Below are 22523 nucleotides of genomic sequence, written 5' to 3' on the forward strand. Positions count from 1 at the left end.
TTCTGCTTTATTGGCGAGCGCCTCATGGCGATAATCCCCACTCCACGCCAGGCCTAGCAGCGTTCCGGAAAACCAGGAGTGAGACCTTAATCCCCATGTGTTCTAATATACACATTTACACACACACACACGCGCGCGCGCGCGGGCACACAAACGCCTTTGTTAACAAGCGCATGCCTCAATAATGCATATACGCCGACTCACTCACTCCTCTGGTACCGATAATTGAATCTCACGCGCAATAACGCTTTGACCTTTGCAGAGACACGTGTTGTGTGGGCGGTGCAGGTGTGTGTGTGTGTACATTTATCAAAATATAAAGACAAAGATCCCCAGTGCAGCCGTAGCAGACTGTTGGGGCAAGTGCTGTTAGCGAGCACCTGTGAAGGCCGGCACGGCACACGAGGAGGTGGGTCGCCAACACCGCGCTCAGTCGCCTTTGTCTCACTCTTTGGTTCTTTCGGAAGAACCAAAGAGTAATTCCTGCAGTCACGAAAGCTCCAAATTTAAGATCGCCTTTGTCTCCCCAGTGGCGATGTTTACACGCCGCACCAAGGACTCATTTGGGGCTGAGTCGACATAGGGGAGGCCCAGGACCCATTCAGGTAATCGTCGCTGGTGTTGGCCGTGAGCGGGGAATCGAACTCGGAACGCCGGCTTCGTAGTGCAACGTAGCGCTAACCGTTGCACCGCCGCTCCCCACACTCCCCACACATATACGTACACACACACCTGCAGTGATGGGGGGAGACAAATACAGCCCTGGTGTGGTGCTGTTCACACCACCACCTCGTGTGCCACATGCCTTCAAATGTGCTTCTCGCTAACAGCACTTGCCCCGACAGTCTGCGCCGGAAAAGGATTTCTCCATGACTCTGGCTGTCCGCCTGATGATGCTGGTTGTAGTTACTGGCGTGCTTGAATTGTGAACGTCGTGGGGTTTACTCTCCAACGCGCCGGTGTGGGTGTACTCGGAACAAACTGGCACATTTTGTTTACGTGACAAAACTTACTCATTTGCTGTGTCGGGTGGTGACGTGGTTTAACAACGCATTTATATTTTACGCGATCTAACGCAAAAAAACTAACTCTATTATGGATAATATTGGTCGCGAAAGCGTGTGAAAGAGTCTGCGCCAGGCGACTCTGTGTTCTTGTGTTGTACGACAAACCAGTGCCGGATTATCCTCGTAGCTACCTAAGTAGTAGCTACCTAAGTAGTAGCTACCTAAGTAGTAGCTACCTAAGTAGTAGCTACATAAGTAGTAGCTACATAAGTAGTAGCTACATAAGTAGTAGCTACATAAGTAGTAGCTACATAAGTAGTAGCTACATAAGTAGTAGCTACATAAGTAGTAGCTACATAAGTAGTAGCTACATAAGTAGTAGCTACGGGCCCCGCACTTTCAAGGGCCCCGCGCTAAATGCTTACAAGCTATCAATTCCGGTTCAGTGAGTCTGCACTTGCTGCATTACTATAGTACTATACCGCCTTCAACTTTTATGAACGACTGGGTGTTTAAGGTTAGCGATATGTCGTCTTATCTGGCTGTGTAGAAAATGAAAAAATACAATTACTTTACTATACAAGTTAAAAATTTGTGTTTTCATATCAGTGTGTGTGTTTTATATTTAGCGCCCCTTCATAACAAATGCCACAAGCCCCGCACTTAGCTTAATCCGACACTGCGACAAAGGGTGAGTTGCTCAGCAATGTCCCAGCCTGCTTTGCGTGTCGAGAAGACGCCGTCACCCAATGGCGCGTCATCGGCAAAAAGGTTGGAGCGTCTTTCATTTTAGGGTTTTTTTGTATTTGTTAAACATATGTTATTGATGAAGGTTGAGTTTACGTTATTGAGCAAATATGGGGTTTACTTGAACGCCAACTGCGTTTGGTCCTTTTAACGGGACTCAAATAACTTCATATATATACATATTTATTTTTTGCAACGGCTACATCAAAACATATTTTTCACGTTGAAGTTTTGTCTGTCAGAGTGCAGGAATATCACGGAAGCTTGGCGTGCTATGCTGTATACGATATGTCCTGAATAGATGCACAACCACCACGTGTAAAGCAAACTCGCAGGGGAAGCCACGCACACACACAAACAAATTCAGTTAGTTAGAAGTAACAGCGTACATTTGAAGTGTACAAATTATTGGGACTGAACTCCAAAATAACTCGGATGACATCAGGCGACCTCTCAATGATGTTCCACAAGACCAAGCTGACATACACACACACACACGCGCGTGTTTGGTGTCATTAATATAATAAATCCCTTCCAGTTAACGTAACAAAAAAACATCGCAAAGTCTTGAGACAATTGTTAATCGGCGACAGGACATGCCTGGAGAGGTCTGCACACTCCTGTCCAATTAATTAATTAAGGAGGATCCATTGGCTCTCCCTCCGCCCACCTATGATTTGCGCATGCCAATCCACATGCGCACCCATAGACCCGCACGCGCACCCAAAGACCCCCAAGCGCACCCATAGACCCACACCCATAGACCCCCACGCGCCCCCATAGATCCCCACGCGCATCCATAGACTCGAAAGCCCCCCCCCCCCTATACACAAGGCGTATTTAGAATGACGCAGCTATTGGCATTGAAAAGTTAGGCGAATCATCAAGGCTGTCGCATGTTTGATCATCGCGAGGGTTCTGGGGGGTGGGGGGGGGTTTGAGGGTTGTCTGAACGATTACAATTCTCTCCCAACTCTTATAACCCGCGCACAGTACGTGCGGGACTGGCCTACAACAGACCCACAGTTAATATAAAACCGCCCACCCTTCAAATAATCATTCGGGTTGTGATGCTTTTATAATAATAATAGAGCAAGGCGAAGCTGATGTTGGTGCGCGGAAGCATATGTGGATAGAGCTCTGTTCTGTGTCTCCACGTATAGAACTTAGACGGGATGTAAGTCCCCGTCGGCCTTTTGATCGGCGTTACAGACAAAATATTATCCCGCAGGATTTGTTCACGCAAGCGATTGCCGGACTGGCTTTGTATGTACGTTGAACTTCTTTCACACCGTACGTAGCCTGCCGTGCTAATCGGAGGTGCGGGAAATCGGCGTCTCCTCCCCTTCCCTACAGGATGGGCTCCGTGCCGACTCGAAGCTTTCGCGACGGGTGTGTGGGAAACGTCGCACCGGTCTCGTTTCATTTCGTTTAGAAAATACAGACGTGTCGCTCGCAAAATACAAGGGCGGCGCTTCACCAAACCCTGTTCCCGTGGCTAAAAAGGAATGATGCCGACTCTAAGACAACAAATACTGCGACCCGAGGTGCAGGTGGTGCAAGCGTTGCAGGTGGAATACTCGACTGTGCGTGCGGACATCATGGGTCGTTCCATTGACAGCACAGTAGATCGAGCCGTCGTCCCAGAGCCGTTTCCCGCAGCCTCGCTCCCAGCCTCGCAAAGACGACACACACTCCCCAGCACTCGTTGAGATGATGCGATCGTTCTCTAATCAGGTTTAAGGCAAACGTGATTTATTTTGAGTTATATCGTGTAGGGGCATTGCATGTGGTCGCGTGAACAAAAACACGATGAAATGGCCCATATGTCCACTTTACAACTTGATTTGGGTTTGCTTTGTCGTGGGTCAAAGCTCTTGATTGACGTTACATCCGCACCATGATCTAATCCAAGCAAAACCAATTGTGAATCGCAATACTGACCGTGAAAGCCTGTACGTGTGAAATTTGCTTATGTAGGCGGGCAAAGACTTCAAAGTACGATCTTGCACAATGCAGACTGACCCTTATAGAAGTAGTTCGATTTAAAGCTTTCGTGACTGCAGGGATTCATATTATTGGTTCTTTCGGTAAAGTCACGTAGAAGGGAAATAATAAAAAAATAAAAATAAAACATAATAAAATACAATTCTCACGACGTCCCAATGAGCTGTCTTTCCGACAGCTCTGTTTCTTCACCTGAGGACGGCTGCTTGCGTTGTGGCCTTAACGTCGTGAGAATTTTATTTTATTATGTTTTATTTGTATTATTTAATTATTATTTCCCTTCTACGCGACTTTACCGAAAGAACCAAGAATACTTATAGAAGTCGTTACACAGTACAACGTGTGTGTGGATGCGTGAATCGTTCGATTTACATCGGTTTTGATTTTCATCACCGGAGCAATGTGTGCGTCTCGTCATCATCGTGTGCGTCTCGTCATCATCGTGTGCGTCTCGTCATCATCGTGTGCGTCTCGTCACCACCGTGTGCGTCTCGTCACCATCGTGTGCGTCTCGTCACCACCGTGTGCGTCTCGTCACCACCGTGTGCGTCTCGTCACCACCGTGTGCGTCTCGTCACCATCGTGTGCGTCTCGTCGTCATTGTCGTGGGTTCCTGCGAGGCCCCCTGCATGCGCCACCCTCCCGATCGGCAGCGCTTTTCGAGCCCGCCCAGTGTGAGTCGTTGCTAGCACCCAGCCAGGGGCTTGCCTGGCGTTGCAGGTGCGGCGGTGGTGGTGGCTCGTTCCTGCCGGTCTCATCCCGCAAAAGGGGGAAGCCAAAACCGACTCGTTCACGGACCTGGCCAAACATCTCACTGCACCGGGGCGGGGGGGGGGGTGTTTACAACTCTCGAAACTCTGCGAGGCTTTCCCGTAAGGGTATATACAACCTGCCACTGTTGTTGTTGTTGCTGCTGTTGTTTTTATTTAACCTTGTTGCTCCTCAATGCGATCTCGCCTGGTTGTTAAGCAAAGTCAACTTCGTTGATTGCGATTCGCATTTGGTCATTCTCGCCAGTGCGTAATGATGGCGCACTTACTAATGATGTTGTCATGGGAGGGGGGGGGGTCTTTACCGTCGACTTCATAGACGGCGGTACGCTTTGGTAATTTCCCGCATGGATGCCTGGGACGGTTGAGTTGATTTGTGGCAGTCATCACACAGAGGGATGTTCACATCCCACAGTTGTCTCTCTCTCTCTCTCGCTCGCACTTTCTCTCTCTACGTGCCAACATATTCAACTTAACTATTTGAGCCACATGTACAGTATATATATAATAAACAAATTACTGTTGGGCATTAACATTCGTTTATAAGAGGGACGTACGCCGTACAGCAGGGCAGTGTTAGTGACACATGTGGTAAAATATTAATGATCATTTGTGCTTGTGCACTACTAAGAACGGAGCACTTTATGTTTTTTTTCATTTGAATGATTTTGCAAATGTGTTACCTCTCCAGCATATGTGCTGCGAAGAAGGGCCCAGTGCCCGAAACGTCGTCTATTAATATTTTTTTTATTAATTTTATTTGGAAGGCCAGTGTTTTGAGCGAATGCGTTGAGTTTTAATCTTTAATGCCTTTCCCGGCCGCCTTTGTCTCCCTCGTGCTGGTGTTTTACACCATACACTGAATACTCACGGAAAGACCGCTTCAAATATTCGACGCTGTTATTGATTGTGAGCGCAAATCGAACTGGGGGGGAGGGGGGGCATTAACCCCTGCACTACCACACAGACACACACACACAATTGAATACGCGCGCGCGCACACACACACGCATCGGTATCTTCAATCGAATCATCGTTCTCTAACATCACGTGGGAAGTGTTTAACTATCATCTGGTACGTGCAGCGCATGAACAGTTCCTTCGGTTTTGAACCGATGACATCGCTAAACAGGCGCCAGGGAGAATCAGGGTGGGTCGCGCGCGAGGCGATGGGCACTGCACGTGCGCTGTGTATTTCCATGCACAATGTACACGAACTACTACACCGCTTACTTTCAGACGGAGCTCTCCGGGGCTGAGCGCTAGAAAATACCACCCCCACCATCACCTACCCATGCACCATCACCATGGCGGTGGGGGCGAAAATATATTTTCGTGAGAAAATGATGCCCTGTGTACGCGCATAGGCTTAATTTCTCACTCGATCATTTCCGGAACGTCGCTAGGCTGGTTTTGGAGTTTGGATTGTCGGGGCGTAAGGCACTACAACTACAGATCAAGGTATGCCTATCCATAGCAATCCTACACAAAGTGTACATTGGACCCTACACTTTCTATAATCCTATGGAAAGGTTTATTTTAACAATTACGACGACAAAATAAGGCGAGATCGATTTGGCAGGGTGCCACATATTACTTCCCCAGAACAGCCTTCTGGACTGTTCTGGCCGAAATTAAGCACTGCGTACGATCCCCATGCATCTATTCTGCTGCATATTCCAAGTCCTCCACACAGGCGGGTCTTCATACGAGACGGCACCCCTCTCTGGTGACGGTCAAGGGTTGACCAAACTCCAGTCTTGTCGATACACCACCACTCCCCTCCTCCGTCTTTCCACGTTTACCAATTCACTCCCATCCAAATACACATTTAGCCGCACGCGCTCGACGATTCGTTAAACGCGTGCCACGTGACGCGCTAAGCTAACAACGGCATCTGCGGCACGTGGTACACACGTGGTACACGCGCGCGCGCACGCGCGCGCACACACACACACATCGGACAGCCGGTTCAAATTAAGAGTGAGATCTTCGTGTGTGCGCATGTACACGTGTTCCACGTGACGCAACCAGCGTGGCACGTGGGCCTTACCTGGTAAAGTAAAATAAAATTATACTCTTTGATTATTTCGGTAGTCACATAGGTATAAAATAAATCACGACGTTTCGGGCGCAACACCATCATCAGGTGCAACCTTAAAACAGTCTGCCTCAGCAGCAGACCGTGCTTTCCCACCTGATAATGGAGGCTTGTGTTGTACCCGAAACGTCGTGATTTATATTATTTTATACCTACGTGACTTTACCGAAAGAACCAAAGAGTATGGATTCCTGCAGTCACGAAAGCTTCAAATCAAGATTTATAATTTAGTTTAACAATCATCCGGCGCGTGCGGCCGTGGAACGAACGACTTTGATTGGTATTTTAAATGGCAGTGATTTGGTAAGAACGGAAAGACGGAGCGTGTCGCTGGATCGCTCGGACTGGAGTTTGGGAAACTCTATCCCCCGACGAACACGTGTGTGTGCGTGCGTGTGTGTGCGTGCGTGTGTGTGCGTGTGTGTGCGTGCGTGTGTGTGCGTGCGCGTGTGTGTGCGCGTGTGTGTGTGCGCGTGCGTGCGGCCGATGTTTACGCAACAGAGGCCGTGTATTGAACGGCGAGGAGAAGAACACATAACGCATTAAACTGCCTTGTCCTCATAGAGGATCCTAATGGACAAAGCCGTCCCTAGAGGTACGGCGAATCGGGGCGACCGCCCCGGGCCCCGCGTTTTTTTTTGGGGGGGGAGGGGGCGGGGCTGCGCAGATATCATCCTTTTGGTTTAGTTTGAAAGAGTATAGTTTGAAGGCGTCGGTGGGGGGCCCACGTGGTGTGTGAGTTGCCCCGCACCCCCCCCCCTCCTATCGATGGCCCCGCTTATAGGAAATCACACTTCTGCCACGGTTGATTGAAATGCGCGTATCCCAATTGTACACTGAAAACAATAGACCATAACGACAATAACAAGGCGTTGACAACTACATACATAGACAGCAATCGGTCGTGTGTATATATATATACACAAAACAACACGTGGCATTCTATACAGTATATTCATAGATGTATATCATTTGTATTCAATGTGAGATTGTGAATGAACCACGAGGGAGGATGTCTCTCATACTGTGGTTCCTTTGGGATAGATATGTACGCTGGACTAGAGCAGTTTGGAGTGATTTAAAAACTTTGATTTTTTAAGATATTTTTCCTGGTAAGACTCCATTGAGCTATATAGCCTAATTCAGTGGCTTATCATGTGGACATTTATCGCAGCCAAATACTTTGAATGTGGAGGGTGAAACCGGAGGACTCGGAGAAAAATCCACGCGACCACGGAGAGAACATTCAAAGCTCCAAATATACAGCAAGGTTCGGGATCGAACCCACGACCTCCTGTATACCAGGCGAGGTAGTTAACATCTCGCCACCGCGGCGCCCCCGAAGCAGAATGGTTGGATAAGGAACTTGGACAATGACAGAGAAAGGGGTAACACAAGTTACGAGATAATCGAGGGTCAATGCATTCTATTAAATTACACAAACAGACAGGGGAACGCACAAACACACACAACCAGAGACATCGTATTGACTGTTGAGATTTGTTGGCGGAACACACCGACACACACACACATTAAAAAACAGAAGGGGCATTGGTCGATTGTGGAAAGACAGCCAAAGGAGGGAAAACACCCATGATAGAGGGTGTCAGGTCGCGTAAATCACGGATGATATTAGTCGCGAAAGCCTCCGTGTTATGGAGGGAAAACAGGCCTCGAAAAAAATACACTGCGGCGGTTGGGGGCCGTCCATAAATGACGTCACGCGATTTTTGACGATTTTTGACCCCCCCCCCCTTCGTCACACGGCGTCACAAAAAGTCAAACCCCCCCCCCCTCAAATATGACGTCACAAAGCTCTGCCCCCCCCCCCCAAAAAAAAAAACATGCTTCAAATCGCTTTAAACTATTGTCATTGTAGTGCGTATTTAATGTGGCGTTGCACTCTGATGTAGGAGAAAACATTTCTTAAAAAGTCTATTTAATTAAGTAGAACGTGTTGTCTATATTTATTTAAAGTTGCGCATTTTGTATGTGACGTCACATTTCTCAAACCCCCCCCCCCCCCATCGTCTGACCCCCCCCCCTCTAGGTGCGTGACGTCATTTATGGACGGCCCCTTGGAGGATGAGTTCAACTCCCGTGCTGGGCTGACAAAGGATTGTGGCATCGTAAGACGGCAGGTAGGTTAGGCCTTTGTCCAACAGTGGATAGACCATGGCCCATGGCAATGAATGATGATGATGATGGTGATGCACAGCGCTGGTAAAAGTGGAGGATTACTCATAAGCGTAAACTTAACGCGAGACGAAATCCGGACAAAAACGCACACACACACACCATGGGCTGTTCGACAACGAGTTGTTTCAAGCGTCGTTCACGAGACACTGGCAGAGACAACAAAAACAACCGCATGCCGTACGCCAAAGGCGACTTCCTCTAACACTCTCCAACACGCGCGCCGTGTCCTCGCAGCGAGCGTCTCAATTGGAGATGATAACGCGCCAGCGACGAGACAACGGGGCTGGGGTAGCGGCCGGGCCGGGCCGGGCCGAGACGCCGTGGCAGAAGCCATCGTTATCGCTGTTTTGTTAAAAAAAAATTGGGGGGGGGGGGGGGTATCCAGGAGGTTTTAGGCATCGCTCCCATTAATTTGGCCGTTTTTTTTTTGTATCTTCCGAAAGCTTCCCCCCCCCCTAATAGCAACGCGGGTTTACATAAACAACAACAACAACAACAACAAAAAGTTTGGTTCGTATCGGATCATCTTTACGCGAGTTGCATTGCCTCCCCTCTGGCACAGGCGGACGTCGCTAAAGCTGTTCATCAAGGCACTTTAAAAGAGTATCCAGCGACGTCCCCTGTAAGCGTGACTGCGACGATTTTTTCAGCCCTCTTGTAATTTATACGAATGGCTTTTTTTTGCGTGCGCGCGCACTCGCGTGCCTGGAATCTGTCTCTCTCCATTTTATACATTTCGACCGCGCAATCAGCGTCGCGTTCTAAGGACGAAGGCCATCAACTGTTGGGAACTCTCTCGCGGTCTCGCATTGCATCACACCGCCCCCCCCGCCCCCCGTGTCAAGGGGACGGCTCTCCCAAACTTCCGAACTCGCTTTCTTAGAGGTGCTCTTTCATCGGCACACGTACAACGCCGACGATTTGTACACGGCGGGGTTATTAGCCCTGCAAATAAGTCTTCACCATCGCCCCCGGCGCGTGTCGCGGGCCACGTCTACAGAGGTGTCGTTGGAGGGCATGGCGAGGTCAATTTACATTGCGCGAGTATTTTTTGCATTTATTTATTAGATCTCATTTAAGGCACGTTCCCAACTCGTGTTGGACAGCACACGAGATACGAGCAGCTGTTTCGTGTGCGCGTGTGTTTTTATTTAATATAAAGTTTAAACGTTGGCATCGCTGCATCGTTCGCCTGATTGCTGCTGGAAGACTTACACGTTGGTTGGTCTTGGATGATTTTCTTTGTTCGTAGGGCTCCAGTCTTGGCAGAACAGTTAAAGCTTATAAAGAGTCGAGCAGTCGGTCTTGTTCCAAATTGCCCTGCTCGATCGACGTTTCCATCAACCCTCGGGGTGGTAGAGACTTTCACAGATTGCAGCATTTCACATCAGCTTCTCTTCAGTGCCGTGCCGTGGTGCCTACCGTGTGCGCTCGAGTGTCCGCGGTGGTGGCGATGATGTTGTCTTCTTTGTTGAGAGCATCACGAATATCTTCGCTGTCCACGACGTCACCACCGACCTCATCATCGTCGTTAAGTCCCACGCGTCGCTAACTTCAGAGCACTGCGAAAATTCCGCAGTCAACGACCAAACCCAAACGAATTCGACAGACGCCTGCCTGCCTGCCTACTCGTCGGACAATCACGAGGTCGCCTTTCCGACGAAGAACTTGGAAGAATGCATTTGGTGAGGGTCGTGGCGGAGGTGGCGTTATCACGGCCTCCCCTCCCTCCCCTCTGTGGAAAGTCACCGCGCGCACTCCGTTTCTCTCGCTGAGGTTAAGCCCTCTGGACTCTGCCACCCTCTTACAGGCCGACCTGCGCTACCGTATTCTGAGGATTATCAGACGCTCCGGAAAACAAGACGCAAGCATCCCACCCACCCACCCACCCCCCAAAATAAAAATAAAAACTTGTACTGGGTGTCAATAAAGTTATACAAATCTGGTCACTCGCTCGCGCACGGCAATGCAAGATTATGTAATACGCGCAACCCCACACCGGCAACTTTTACTTTAATATACTTAGGCACACACACACAAAAAAACACAAGTGTGTCTTATAATCCAGAGAATACGGTCTTTGTCGATTGCATATAACATTTATACGGTACTCGATCATGGAATTGGCCAAACATCCCCACGAAGGACACTCCTGAAAATGGGGCTTGAGACTCGTTGAGGCTTTCCTGGGCAAGTAAAATGGTTATCCGTCTTAGTCTTACAGTGTTGTGTGTGTGTATACATATAAATATATACACTATAGGCACGTCGGTGGTGAATACAAACGTTGACGAGACCGCCGCTGACAGACAGACAGACACACACACACACGCGCACGTGTTGCCTCTCCCGTTACTACCGACGTCGTTCAAGAACGAGAAGAAGAACAACTTGAATTATTCCCGACTCCCGTGTCAATCGCGCGGCTGAAACGCCCGCGACACCCATCGCCACCTCCGTCTCCATTCCAATACTTTAAAAAGACGCGCCCCCATTTGGAACGGTAATTCGTATTAAAAAACAAACAAAATCATCATCATCATTATTAATATTACAGTGAATCTAAAACAACGAGGAATATACAGCCGCTCGCAAGGGGCACCTACGAATTCAGAATCCTCCTCTTTCTCTCTCTCTCTTCTCCACTCGGTAGTAGCAGTAGTAAGTAACAGACAGGTCTCCACCACCTCGCGTCCGCAGAGACCACCATCCCCAAAACAACGCCTCTAACAATCAGCAACAATCACTCCGTGTCTCCTTTGGTCACTGCACCCCCCTCCCCCAAACCCCCTCGCCACCCGTGGCCACAACCTCCCCTTCACCAAACCACACAAATCCCCTCTCGACAACCTTCACGGGCGGCTGAGCTGCGTGTACACGGGCGTCGAGTCCCAGTGCTGAGGCGGGCTGTGTGACTGCGCGGGCGATGGGCTTGTCGCCTCGGGCACGGGCGGGTAGAGGGGCCTCTGAGCCGCCCCGTGCAGGTAGTGCGGGAACGCCGCGGGGTACAAACCCTGCCCGTAGAAGGAGGGAGGCCCCCCCGACAGGTGATGGTGGTGATGGTGGTGCTCAGCGTGCGCGGCCGACGCGGCCGCCACCGCGGCCACGAGGTCTGGCAGCTGCGAGCCCCGGGGAGGCTGGACGCCCTGCAGCTCGGCGTAGGCCTGCTGCTGCTGCTGCTGATGCTGCTGCTGCTGGTGGTGGTGGTGCTGCTGGTGGTGGTGGTGCGGGTGGTGGCTTTGGAAGCCGAAGCCGACCTGTTGTTGCTGCTGCTGCTGTTGCTGCTGCTGCTGCTGGGGTTGGTAGTGTGCCGAGTAGCGGATCGGGCTCACGCTCTGCTGCTGCTGCTGCTGCTCCGTTTTCACGCCACCGCCACCACCGCCGCCCCTCGCCCTCTCCCTGCCGTCTCGCTCGCGGTCTCCGCCGCTCACGGGGCTCTTGGCCGGAGCCCACGCGGCCACCTGCCCCAGCGAGGACGCCGCGGTGGCCGCGGTGGCTGCTGCGGCGGAGGAGGAGGAGGAGGCGGCAGCGGAGGAGGCGTTGGGACCGCCGCCGACGGCGCCACCGAAGCCGCCCGCGGCGAACGCGGCGGCCGAGTTGGTGGCGATGACGGACGAGTGCCCGCTGGGGGGCAGGTACTGGTCGAACTCGTTCACGTCGAAATTGCCCATGCCCGAGATGGCCTCGGCCGCGATGTCACCCATGCCGATGGTCTGGAAGTCGAGGCTCGGGTGTCGGGGCCCCTCGCCCGTCGCCGCGGCGCCCCCCGCGTGTCCTCGCTTGCCCTGGCCCTTGCCCGCGGGCCCGTGGTCGGCCGTCTTGGGCGTGTTGGGTGGTGTCGGGGGGCTCTGGGGTTGACCTGCGAGCGAGGGCATTTGTTGGGGTTCGTCATCGCCGTCGCCGTCACCGTCCGCGGTCGGTATTTTCAAGGTCACCGCCACCGCCCATCATAACCACCCCTGCCGTCATAGTCACGATCACGATCGCTGCCGGCGTCATCATCGGCAGCAGCAACGAGATGATCAACTGTTATCCATGAGAGGTGTTTTTTGGATTAGATCGCGTAGGTATAAATGTGTCGGGTGGTGGCGGGTTTAACGACACATTTATAAGTACGCCATTTAGCCCAAACGAAAACCTCTTATAGATAATATTGGTCGCGAAAACCTACGTGTTAAAAGCATCAACGTTTTCATTCAACATGCACATTGCAGAACAACGTGAACTCGAATGAAGGGTGTGGAGGTGTGGGACAAATGATGAAGAGGTGCTAAAGTCTGGCAAGATTTGCATATATGATATTGATGGAGAGGCAATCGTGCATGGTGGAGGACTTGAACACGAGTACGGACTTCCAAGTTGGCGTTGAGGTCCTCCACGCATCGTTCTATACACGCTACAGAATGACCAGAATCGACGCTCGTAAAGCCAAACGCACACATCGTCATTCACGTAATTTACTATCGATGTTGAGCGAATTTAATGGCAGTGAAAGAGAAGCAACTTGGGAATTCAGACTAACACGTGGCAAGAAGGCACTGTGGATGCAATGAGGCCAAGGCGATAGTGGTGGGTGGGACACACGTGTGTGTGGGGCAGGTGACCTAGAGAGTGGGCGATCGAGGAGAGGACCTGAAGTCAAATCTACATGGATGTTGAGACAGCTTGAGTGATCAGCAGAGGTGGGACAAAGTCATTGTTATGCAAGTCCAAGTCGAGTCGCAAGTCATCAAATTCATGACTCGAGTCTGACTCGAGTCCAAGTCACATGACTCGAGTCCACACCTCTGGTGATCAGTAAAGGATCTGTCGACTGCGTAATAAAGTGGTGGTGGTGTTGATTAGGAGACTACAAGATCAGACCTTTGGAGGTCGGGCATTGACTGTGCAACAACTGTGGAATCTTATCAGAAGGAAGCGTGATGACGAGTTGTGGTGGCATCATCCATTATGACTCCTCGACCTTGACCCTGATTATGATTGAGTAGGCGTGCTGGCAACCTCTGGGGTCAGAGTGCTAAACCAACACTACGGGAGAAGAGGAGTTGCAACCCGGGTGCCATCAGCCCCATGAATTAAACCGAGTTCTCGTGTGTGCGGTTAGTTCATGGACTCGGCCCAGCCGCCAACGATAAACACGAATTAGAATATCGAATTGTATGAATGTATGTATGTTGACATTCCTTCCCACCGTGCCTATCGGAGGTGTGGCGGAAGGATAATAAACGAGCACAAAAAGCAGTTTTAAAGAAATTAGTTTTCAATCTTGACTTTAAAGTGCATGGCTGCGGTGGCTTCTCGCGTAAAAGTCGGGCTCTAAAATGTGAAAGGGATTTCGGAAGGAGTTCTGTTAAATCACCCTCCACGGGCCGTTCCCGAATTCCGAGTTGATTTTTCCATCTCGGGACTTGCCGTCGGTAGCTAAGCTCAATCACTGATGATGATTGCTTGTGTTGCAGTCGAAACGTCGTGAGAATTTTATTGTTTTAATTTTTTATTATGTTATCGTTTCTCTTCTACGTGACTTTACCGAAAGAACCAAGAATATGAATCCCTGCAGTCACGAAAGCTTTAAATCAAAATCTCATTCGGTTTCATTACACAACTGTACTACCAGACTCATGCCCACAAACCAAGTGTCCACGCGCCACTCTCGCGGGGCAATACCCTGTGGTAGCAAACGTCCCGCTGAAGGTGATTTCACAGAACTGCTTCTGACATCCCCTGGAGTGTGTTCGTCGCACAGCTGTCAAAGCGAACATTAGCTTAGCTTCCAGAGTCGGAGTTTAGGTGCAATTAAGTGAAAACTAAATTCAACATTAGCCTTTCGCGCTATCGTTGTGCGCGTCTGGGCTGAAACCACGACCTCGCGGGTTTAGTTTATGTGTGTACGTTGAACTTATTTCGCACCGTACGTAGCCAACCGTGCTATGCGGAGATGCGGCTACGGTGGGGTGGGTCAGGGATTTTCACCCAGCAGTGGATGAATCAAGTCTGACGATGACGACGACGACAACTTACTGGAACATCGGTAAACAAACGGGCTTCGCCATCTCGTCGGATCCCTCCAGTCTAAATCACAAGACTCCTTGGCCTCCCAGATGAATGCGCCCGGGTGTGCGTTTCGCCGCGCACCTGCCACGTGTCCGTGATGGGGGCCGTGCACGTCGAGAAGGGCCGCGTCTCCCGGGCCAGACAGATGCACGTAGGCGCCCCCCAGGGCACGCGCTTGCAGCTGCGGGGGGCCCGGCTCGGCGCTGTTCGTGTCGGCACCGTCACCCTTGCCCTGCTGCTTCCGCCTCCGTGGCTGGTACTTGTAGTCGGGGTGGTCCTTCTTGTGCTGCATGCGCAGGCGTTCCGCCTCCTCCACGAACGGCCGCTTCTCGCCCTCGTTCAGGAGCCTGCGCGGCGGACAGGAGGAGAGGCTTGCAGCGGCCGCAATTTGGGCGAGGGGCGCTGTTTGGTTCGCGGGCACCTGCCGATTAAAGGTTCGCTGGGCACGGCGCGCTCGTGTCCGCGCGTGTGTGGGGAGCGGTGGTCAATACCGGTGACGATTATCTGAACCCGTCCTGGGCCTCCCCTGGGTCGACTCGGCCTCAAATGAGTACCTGGCCCGGTGTGTAAACATTACCACTGGGGAGACAAAGGCGGCCGGGGGTGGTGTTGGCCACCCACTCCCTCGTGTAGTCGTTCCGACCTCAATAGGTGCTCGCTAACAGCACTTGCCCCAACAGTCTGTTAAGGCTATACGGGGGATCTTTGTCTTTGTGTGCGGTGGTGTGCGGTGATTAGCGCTACGCTGCGCTATGAACTCGGCGACCTCAGTTTGATTCCCGCTCACGGTCAACACCCAGTGACGATTATCTGAACCGGTCCTGGGCCTCCCCTAGGTCGACTCAGCCTCAAATGAGTACCTAGTGCGGTGTGTAAAAATCGCCACTAGGGAGACAAAGGCGGCCGGGCGTGGTGTCGGCCACCCCACCCCCGTCGTGTGCCGTGCCGACCTTCACATGTGCTACTCGCTCACAGCACTTGCCCCAACAGTCTGTTAAAGGCTACACGGGGGATCATTGGCGCGGCTTGTACAAGCACACACGTGTCAACTGCACGGTTCCAAGTGCGATATTCAGCTTTGTCAGTCATTGTTCTGCTCCGAAGAAGGCTCATAGCCCGAAACGTCAGCCTAGTCTATATATATATTAATTTGCGACTGGCACGATGCAGTGCTCACGACGAACGTGGGAGATTCTAGATTTACGGGAGGTTAAGCAAAAAAAAGTGTTGAAGAGTCCCAGACGCGTGAGCCCCCACGCGTTGCTGCTTAACTTTAGTCACCTCTACACTCGCAAACTGTTCACGGTGTCCACGGACAACTCCGCGCGCACCACCACGACTGGGCCGTGCCGGCAGCGACGTTACCGGACGCCCAGGCTGGCGATGCAGACGCAGTGCGCTTGGGATTGTTGTTGAGCGTCAGACGAGCAAACCCTGGCTCCGCCGAGATAGGAAAGCGAACTAAATCAATTAAAAAAACACACCTATCCGCGCTCGCATAAACGCTGCCTTGCAACAGAAAACATAATGGGGTTGACGGTTTCAGGCAACGTCGCTTTTTTAAAGGGTAAAGAGTGAGACACTCCGCGGTTTAAAGTGCGATCAAGAACTATACACAGGTCAGTCAGCAAACTGTTGTTACGCTTCCGTTATAAGGCAACGTCAGGCGTTAGCGCACGTTGAGAGAGGCGAGTTTCGCTGTAAGGAGGTCCCTAGAGCCTGAAGCTGCAAGCCCGCCCAGTCAATCATTGTGAATTCAAGAGGTGGGCAGTCGTCTAAACCATACACACGCGGTGTCAGAATGCATCGGCCTAACAATCCAGAATTTGTTACGACTATTACGATTATTCTTCATTTCCCTTCGTGCGGCGTTGTGCCCTGCAACGTACGATGGCATTGAAGCGGAGCGCGGGTCGCGCGAGTCAAACTAAACTTGCCGGCAGAGGCAAGGCAGACGGAATTCACTACGAGAACCGCGGCAGAGAGAAAGAGACGTTGAATTAATTGTATACGGTATTCAGATTAATTACTGGTTCATTTAGTTTTTTGTTAGATCGTCGCAGAGTGTAACAGTGCCAATTTTTATTGTAAAAATAACACCTCCACCGCCCGACGAAGTTAATAAAATCAGGTTGACAGTTGGCACATTTATTCGGTTTATTGGCAAAACCGAATTGTTAAAAAGCAAGCAAATGTAATTTTTCCCCCACGTTACAACCTGATTTGATTGGCTGTGTTGGGTGGAGCAGGGTTGATTATAATTAAACGTTTCACTAATTGGCGGTATACCTACACGAGTAGCGATCCCAGCAGAAACCAACCGTGACTCAGAAACGTAACGAGTACACATCAGAAGAAGAGAAATACATTGGCAGATATCGACGAAAATAAATCTATGGAGTATTAAACACAGGGGGTGCAGCTGTATATCGCGAAATGTTCTCAAATAGCTAAAATAAAACATGTTAAATATCTCGCACGTACTCATTAAAAAAACATCACCGACTTTTTAAAATTCGAGCCATATTTACAGGCTTATATAGCCTGATATATTAGGCCAATTAATGAAAATGTTGAATATTTATTTTAGGAGGGGGGCGGGATAATAGTAGATCATACATTGCTCTATAACTACCATTCTTACTTTCTTGTCAAACCAGCAAATTGGATTATTTGTTGACCGGCATGTTTGGATAAAGTGCTTTAGTAAAAAAAAAGTTAATTATTGATGCGCGTATTGAGACCGGTGCGATACATCTGGAGGGTTTTAATAAAAAAAAAATGTCGTGTTCCCTAAAGTATATCCCTGAAATGTTAGTGGGGGGTCTCTATTGTAAACGAATCACCCGTGTCCAATTGGACAAAGTTCCATTCCTACCAAGCTGGCAAATCATTGCGTTTCAACCCCTTACCGCTACTGTTTGTCTTAAAAAGTCAACCGATAACATCCTTAACACGGCAGCGCAAAAGTCACGAAGCCAGTAACCACCAACTCCATGGAATAACATAACTCCCCCCCCCGCCACGTTCTAATTCACATCCTTGCACGTTCAAGTCACAAAACGTGCGGAGCCAGGATTTTCAGGAAGGGGTGTCAACCCCTCCAGCAATGAGAAATGATAGAGTTGTGAGTAAGTAAAGAGTTGTTAGGAAGTAAGGACTTGTCCCTTGCTTTTTATTCGACGCGTGTGCGGCGATGGCGCAGCCATCGATCGAGGGTCGAATTCGAACCGCGTTGTGTGATCGGCATCGCGCTCGCTTAAGGTAAGTGGTGTACTGTATACGCAACTGCGCACAATTCTTAGTCACTTATAACTGTTTAGCCGTTACTTACCGCCAAGTATGGACTCAGACTATTGTCCTATTTTCTCATAGAGTCCCTGGCATGTAATAATATGCTACACGGTGGCAGTGGAGGTCGCAAAATGCCGATTTATTACTAATAAACCCCAATGATCCGATCGAAATTAGGGATTTCGATCGGATCATTGGGGGGCACGTGCCACCCCCCCCCCCCCCACCGTATTCATTGCTACGGTGTGATTAAACATAATTCCGTAGCAATGAATGCAGCGTTTCCACAGAGTCGTGCTCGAACTCCTGTCACGCGGCATCTGCAGAAGCAGCAGCAGCAGCAAGCGCAGGGCCCACAACCACCACCACCACCACCACACCTGTCAACCCCCTTATCAGTGCCCTACCTTATCACAGACCAATTCAGACCGTATTGGTCACCCCGTGCCTCTTACAAATCTCAACGTTCATCCTACAAAGTTCCATCACAAGGGAGAAACACAAACAGATAGAAAGGAAAAAAAACATTCGCCCGTATTGAAACGGCCGTACGCCGCGCGGACACGAAAACTCAATTTGCCCGTACAAAGAATACGGGGCTAGACCTCGTGGATCGTTACGGGTATCCCCCCCAACACTGCGTCGCGGACCGCCGCCTTGCATCGCACCGCACCTCCACAGCTTGCCAAGGGTCTTGCTGAGCTCGGCGTTGTGAAGCTGCGGGTATTGGTCGGACAGCTTCCTGCGAGCCGCTTGCGCCCACACCATGAACGCGTTCATGGGTCTCTTCACGTGGGGCTTCTCGCCCGGCTTGCATCCCCCCGGCCCACCCGCTCCACGCACGGGCACGGGCAACAGCGACCAGTCGTAGCCGTCCAGCACTTGACTCACGGCCGCCTGGATGCTCTCCGAGAAGGGGTCGTCGGTGCCTCCTCCCCTCGACGGCTCCGAGCCCGATGAGCTGCAGCCACCCGAGCCTCCTCCTCCGCCGCCGCCTCCGTGCTCGACGGAGCTCGGCTCGGGGTCGCTGCGGCCGGGGGAGCCGAGTCCAGACCCGGCGTCCGAGGAGCAGTGCGGGCTCGGAGTGCGTGACATCTCGTGATTGGTATCCGACATGCTGACTGGCCGATGATGAATCGATTAGCCCGATTGTGACGACGACGACGATGAGTGTTAATTGTATCGCGTTCAGTGCGGTTCGTTTAATACTAGCTTGCAGGACTTTGGTATCTGATAAGATATTTTTGTTGCAATTTCAAAGCAGTATTAATGAGACTATTATTAATTTACCTTTGCATCGTAATATAATTTACGTGGTATAAAAAGTGTCTTCTTTTCCTCGATAGCATTACCAACGGCGAGTTGTCATCGCCCGTCGTACTGTTTTGTTGTTGTTAACGTCGCTCTTTAATCCTTAAAAATGTTAACCTCGAATAACGGGGTCTAAGGGATTTGCAAACTCGCAGCAGATCCACGTGATTCGCATGCCTCTCTCTGCCCTCCCTCCACGTGTTGTGACTGCGCGACCAACGGCACGCCCGCCAATATTTATACCGCCGCCCACTAGGCGTGGTCAAGACCCCTCCCCCCCGCCTCAAGCAGCCAATCGAGGAGCCGGACCGCGGCCACTTCGCCAAAGTTTCACCCAATGACGAGAGAGTCCCCATTGGTCGATGTCTAAGAATGGGCGGAGCCAACTCCCCCCCCCCCTCCACGTGTTTGCCAATCCCACCCTCAACACAGAGAGAGTTAAAAACACTTTATGGGACAGAATTGAGTGGCAGAGTTGAGCATCATCACCATCTATTGACCATCACTCTGAAGTCGAACATCACATCACCATCTATTGCCACTTACTCAAGAGTAGACCAACTCCAAAATTGAACATTACATCTACAGTGTTGCCCATTACTCCGGATTCAAACATCGCATCGATTGCCCATTACTCCAGAATCGAAATGACATACATTGCTCATTAATCTGGTGTTGAACGTCACATAGATTGCCCATTACTCTGGAGTAGAACATCACTTTATGGGGCAGATTAGAGTGGCAGATCCCAGCATCATCACATCGATTGCCCATTACTCTGGAGTAGAACAACTCCAGAATTGAAAATCACGTCTACAGCGTCGCCCATTGCTCCGGAGTCAAACATGACCTTTATTGCCCATTACTCCGATGTAAACATACACAATATCATCGAACATACTCTTTTCCTTTCAGCAAAATCATAAACAGCTAAATGGGCTAATAGGCTCGTTAGTCCCTTTATGCTTTCTTGCACGAGTGTGGAGTGGGGGGGGGGTGGGAGGTGTGTACAAAATAGGGCAATTGTACGCTAATTACAAACACTCTTAACACTCGTGCTATTGTGTACGCAGCAGCAGCACGCACAGACCACGGCGCTCGGTTTAACTGAGTGCAAACCTAAATGCCGCATAGAACAATAACAACGCATACATACACTCGCTCCTCTCGCCTGCCGCTTACTCTCCAACCCCCTACTGCTTTTCCTACATACATATAAAAAAAAAATTACTTCGCTGCATTACCCCCTACTCCCCATCCCGAATTCTGTACGACGTCCAGGGGACGCGTCGGCTCTTTGACGATCTACAAATGCAAACTTCCACTCCCGGTGAATTTGTTTAATTAATTGTACACAGTGCAGACGGGGGGGGGGGGGCGAGGTGGGTACGTGACGCCGGGTCACGATGAGGGTGTGTTGAAGGCAAGCGGAATGCCGAGCGCCAAACCGTACAGTCGTAATATCCCATGACTCCGTTCGCAAGAGTTGGGCCATTGAGGGCCCAGTCACGGTCAAATTAGCCGCATGCTTTAAGTCATAGCGCCCACTGCTTCAAAACGTTGCCTCGCTCTCTGCCTGCCCCTTCCACCACCCCCCCGCCTCCCTCCCTGGTGCCGGCGCTCCGAACAGAGTGGCCCTTGTCACTGCGCAGTTTAAATGTGGGGGGGGGGGGGGGGGCTGCGTGCCCCGCGGGCAGACACGCAATCACTACAACAGAGGACATCTCCGAAACGGAGAGTCTTGGCCATTTGGGGGGGGGGGGGGAAAGAGCAGTTTCCAACGGTGAATTGTCCGCTGTTCGCTGTCGTGTATTAGCAGCTGCTGGTGTTGTGCTGCGTGTTGTCAGCCCTCTTGTTAATCCACTGCTGGATGAAGGCCTCCGCCACTCTTTGGCATTGGAGTTTATTTCTACCACCACAATCTACGGCTACTACTGCGGCTACTAGCACGGCCTTCATAGGTGCTTGCTAACTGCACTTGCCCCAACAGTCTGTTGAGGCTATACAGGGGATCTTTGATCTTTGATCGGACACACCAAGTGCAGCTCAATTCTCAGGACAAATGTAATTCCTCATTGTGTACACGTCTGTCATGCACGTCTGCAACAAAGCTGCAAGTTGCCTCTCAAATCTTCCCCCCCTTGCCTCCGTCCACCCAGCATTTCGAATGGGTTACGCCACAGTTCAACGGATTGGCAGCTCGCTGTGCGGTGGTGTAAAGTGTGGGCACTCACACCTGGCCAGCGCCTAAGGATATAGGCCAAACCATCCACGTCGGTTCAGGCCCCTTCCGTCAGCATGAGCGTGAGCAAGCGATTGCAAGGCTGCGCCTATACCTCTGGCCGAGTATTTGAATGGAGCAATTTAAAAATGTCGCCCTGTCCAGTGCTATATTTAACCGGCTCAATGGCCGTTATTTCTCTCTCTCTCTCTCTCGTGCACAAAGAGCCACGTTTATTTCAAGGTTTTCATAAAATTCAAACGGTGCGGCCAAATTAGACGCGAGCGTTTAGCCCATTACCCACCGACTGGCATAATAGGGTTAGTTGCTTGGGTAATTATAGGTGTAGAGGCACACACACACAGGGGATATTCAAGCAACACCTTTGTTTACTTCGAGGAGCGCCAGTGTGCCTGTGAACGCGGTGTAAATGTTTCCGATTAGTTTTTTTCTGAAACTGGATCAATTTTACCTGCGATTTACTTTTGTTTCTCTCTCTCTCCTCTCAAATGTTCTAAATTGTATGTCTTGTATTCCGTGAACGGCAGTGGGTGGGGGGCGGTATTTTCTTAATTGATTCAATGGGGCGGGGGGGCGGTATTTTCTTAATTGATTCAATGGGGCGGGGGGCGGTATTTTCTTAATTGATTCAGTGGGGGGGGGGGGGTATTTTCTTAATTGATTGATTTGTGTGATGAAGGTCTCACGGAGGCCTCGTGTGGCGTGGTGGAGACTCAGTCACGAGCCGTCAGTGCTGATCGTCTCCGCTCACATTTGGGACACTATGACGCGCATTAAACTATTTTATTTAT

The 22523-nt window shown here is 50.7% G+C and overlaps 1 protein-coding gene across 1 annotated transcript; it reads right to left on the bottom strand.

The window, feature by feature from the left end:
* Window positions 1-11673: 11673 nt before the first annotated feature.
* LOC144726522 (uncharacterized) lies at window positions 11674-19688 on the bottom strand. Its single transcript, XM_078605317.1, has 3 exons — window positions 18853-19688; window positions 14967-15232; window positions 11674-12690 (listed from the first exon to the last, which is right to left on the bottom strand). The coding sequence occupies exons 1-3, from the start codon at window positions 19293-19295 to the stop codon at window positions 11684-11686; spliced, it is 1716 nt and encodes a 571-aa protein (XP_078461443.1). The 5' UTR covers window positions 19296-19688; the 3' UTR covers window positions 11674-11683.
* Window positions 19689-22523: the final 2835 nt, after the last annotated feature.

The sequence above is a fragment of the Lampetra planeri genome, chromosome 23 (assembly GCF_965212315.1).
Source record: "Lampetra planeri chromosome 23, kcLamPlan1.2.h2, whole genome shotgun sequence".
In the NCBI taxonomy this organism is placed as follows: domain Eukaryota; kingdom Metazoa; phylum Chordata; class Hyperoartia; order Petromyzontiformes; family Petromyzontidae; genus Lampetra; species Lampetra planeri.

What these genes read in the sequence shown, in the direction of transcription:
- LOC144726522 (XM_078605317.1), bottom strand. Translation starts at nt 19,295, where the DNA reads ATGTCGGATACCAATCACGAGATGTCACGCACTCCGAGCCCGCACTGC. An exon ending in ACCCTTGGCAAGCTGTGGAG is followed by an intron (nt 15,233 to 18,852) that starts GTGCGGTGCGAT and finishes TCCGCCGCGCAG; the next exon opens with GCTCCTGAACGAGGGCGAGA. An exon ending in CCATCACGGACACGTGGCAG is followed by an intron (nt 12,691 to 14,966) that starts GTGCGCGGCGAA and finishes CCTCGCTCGCAG; the next exon opens with GTCAACCCCAGAGCCCCCCG.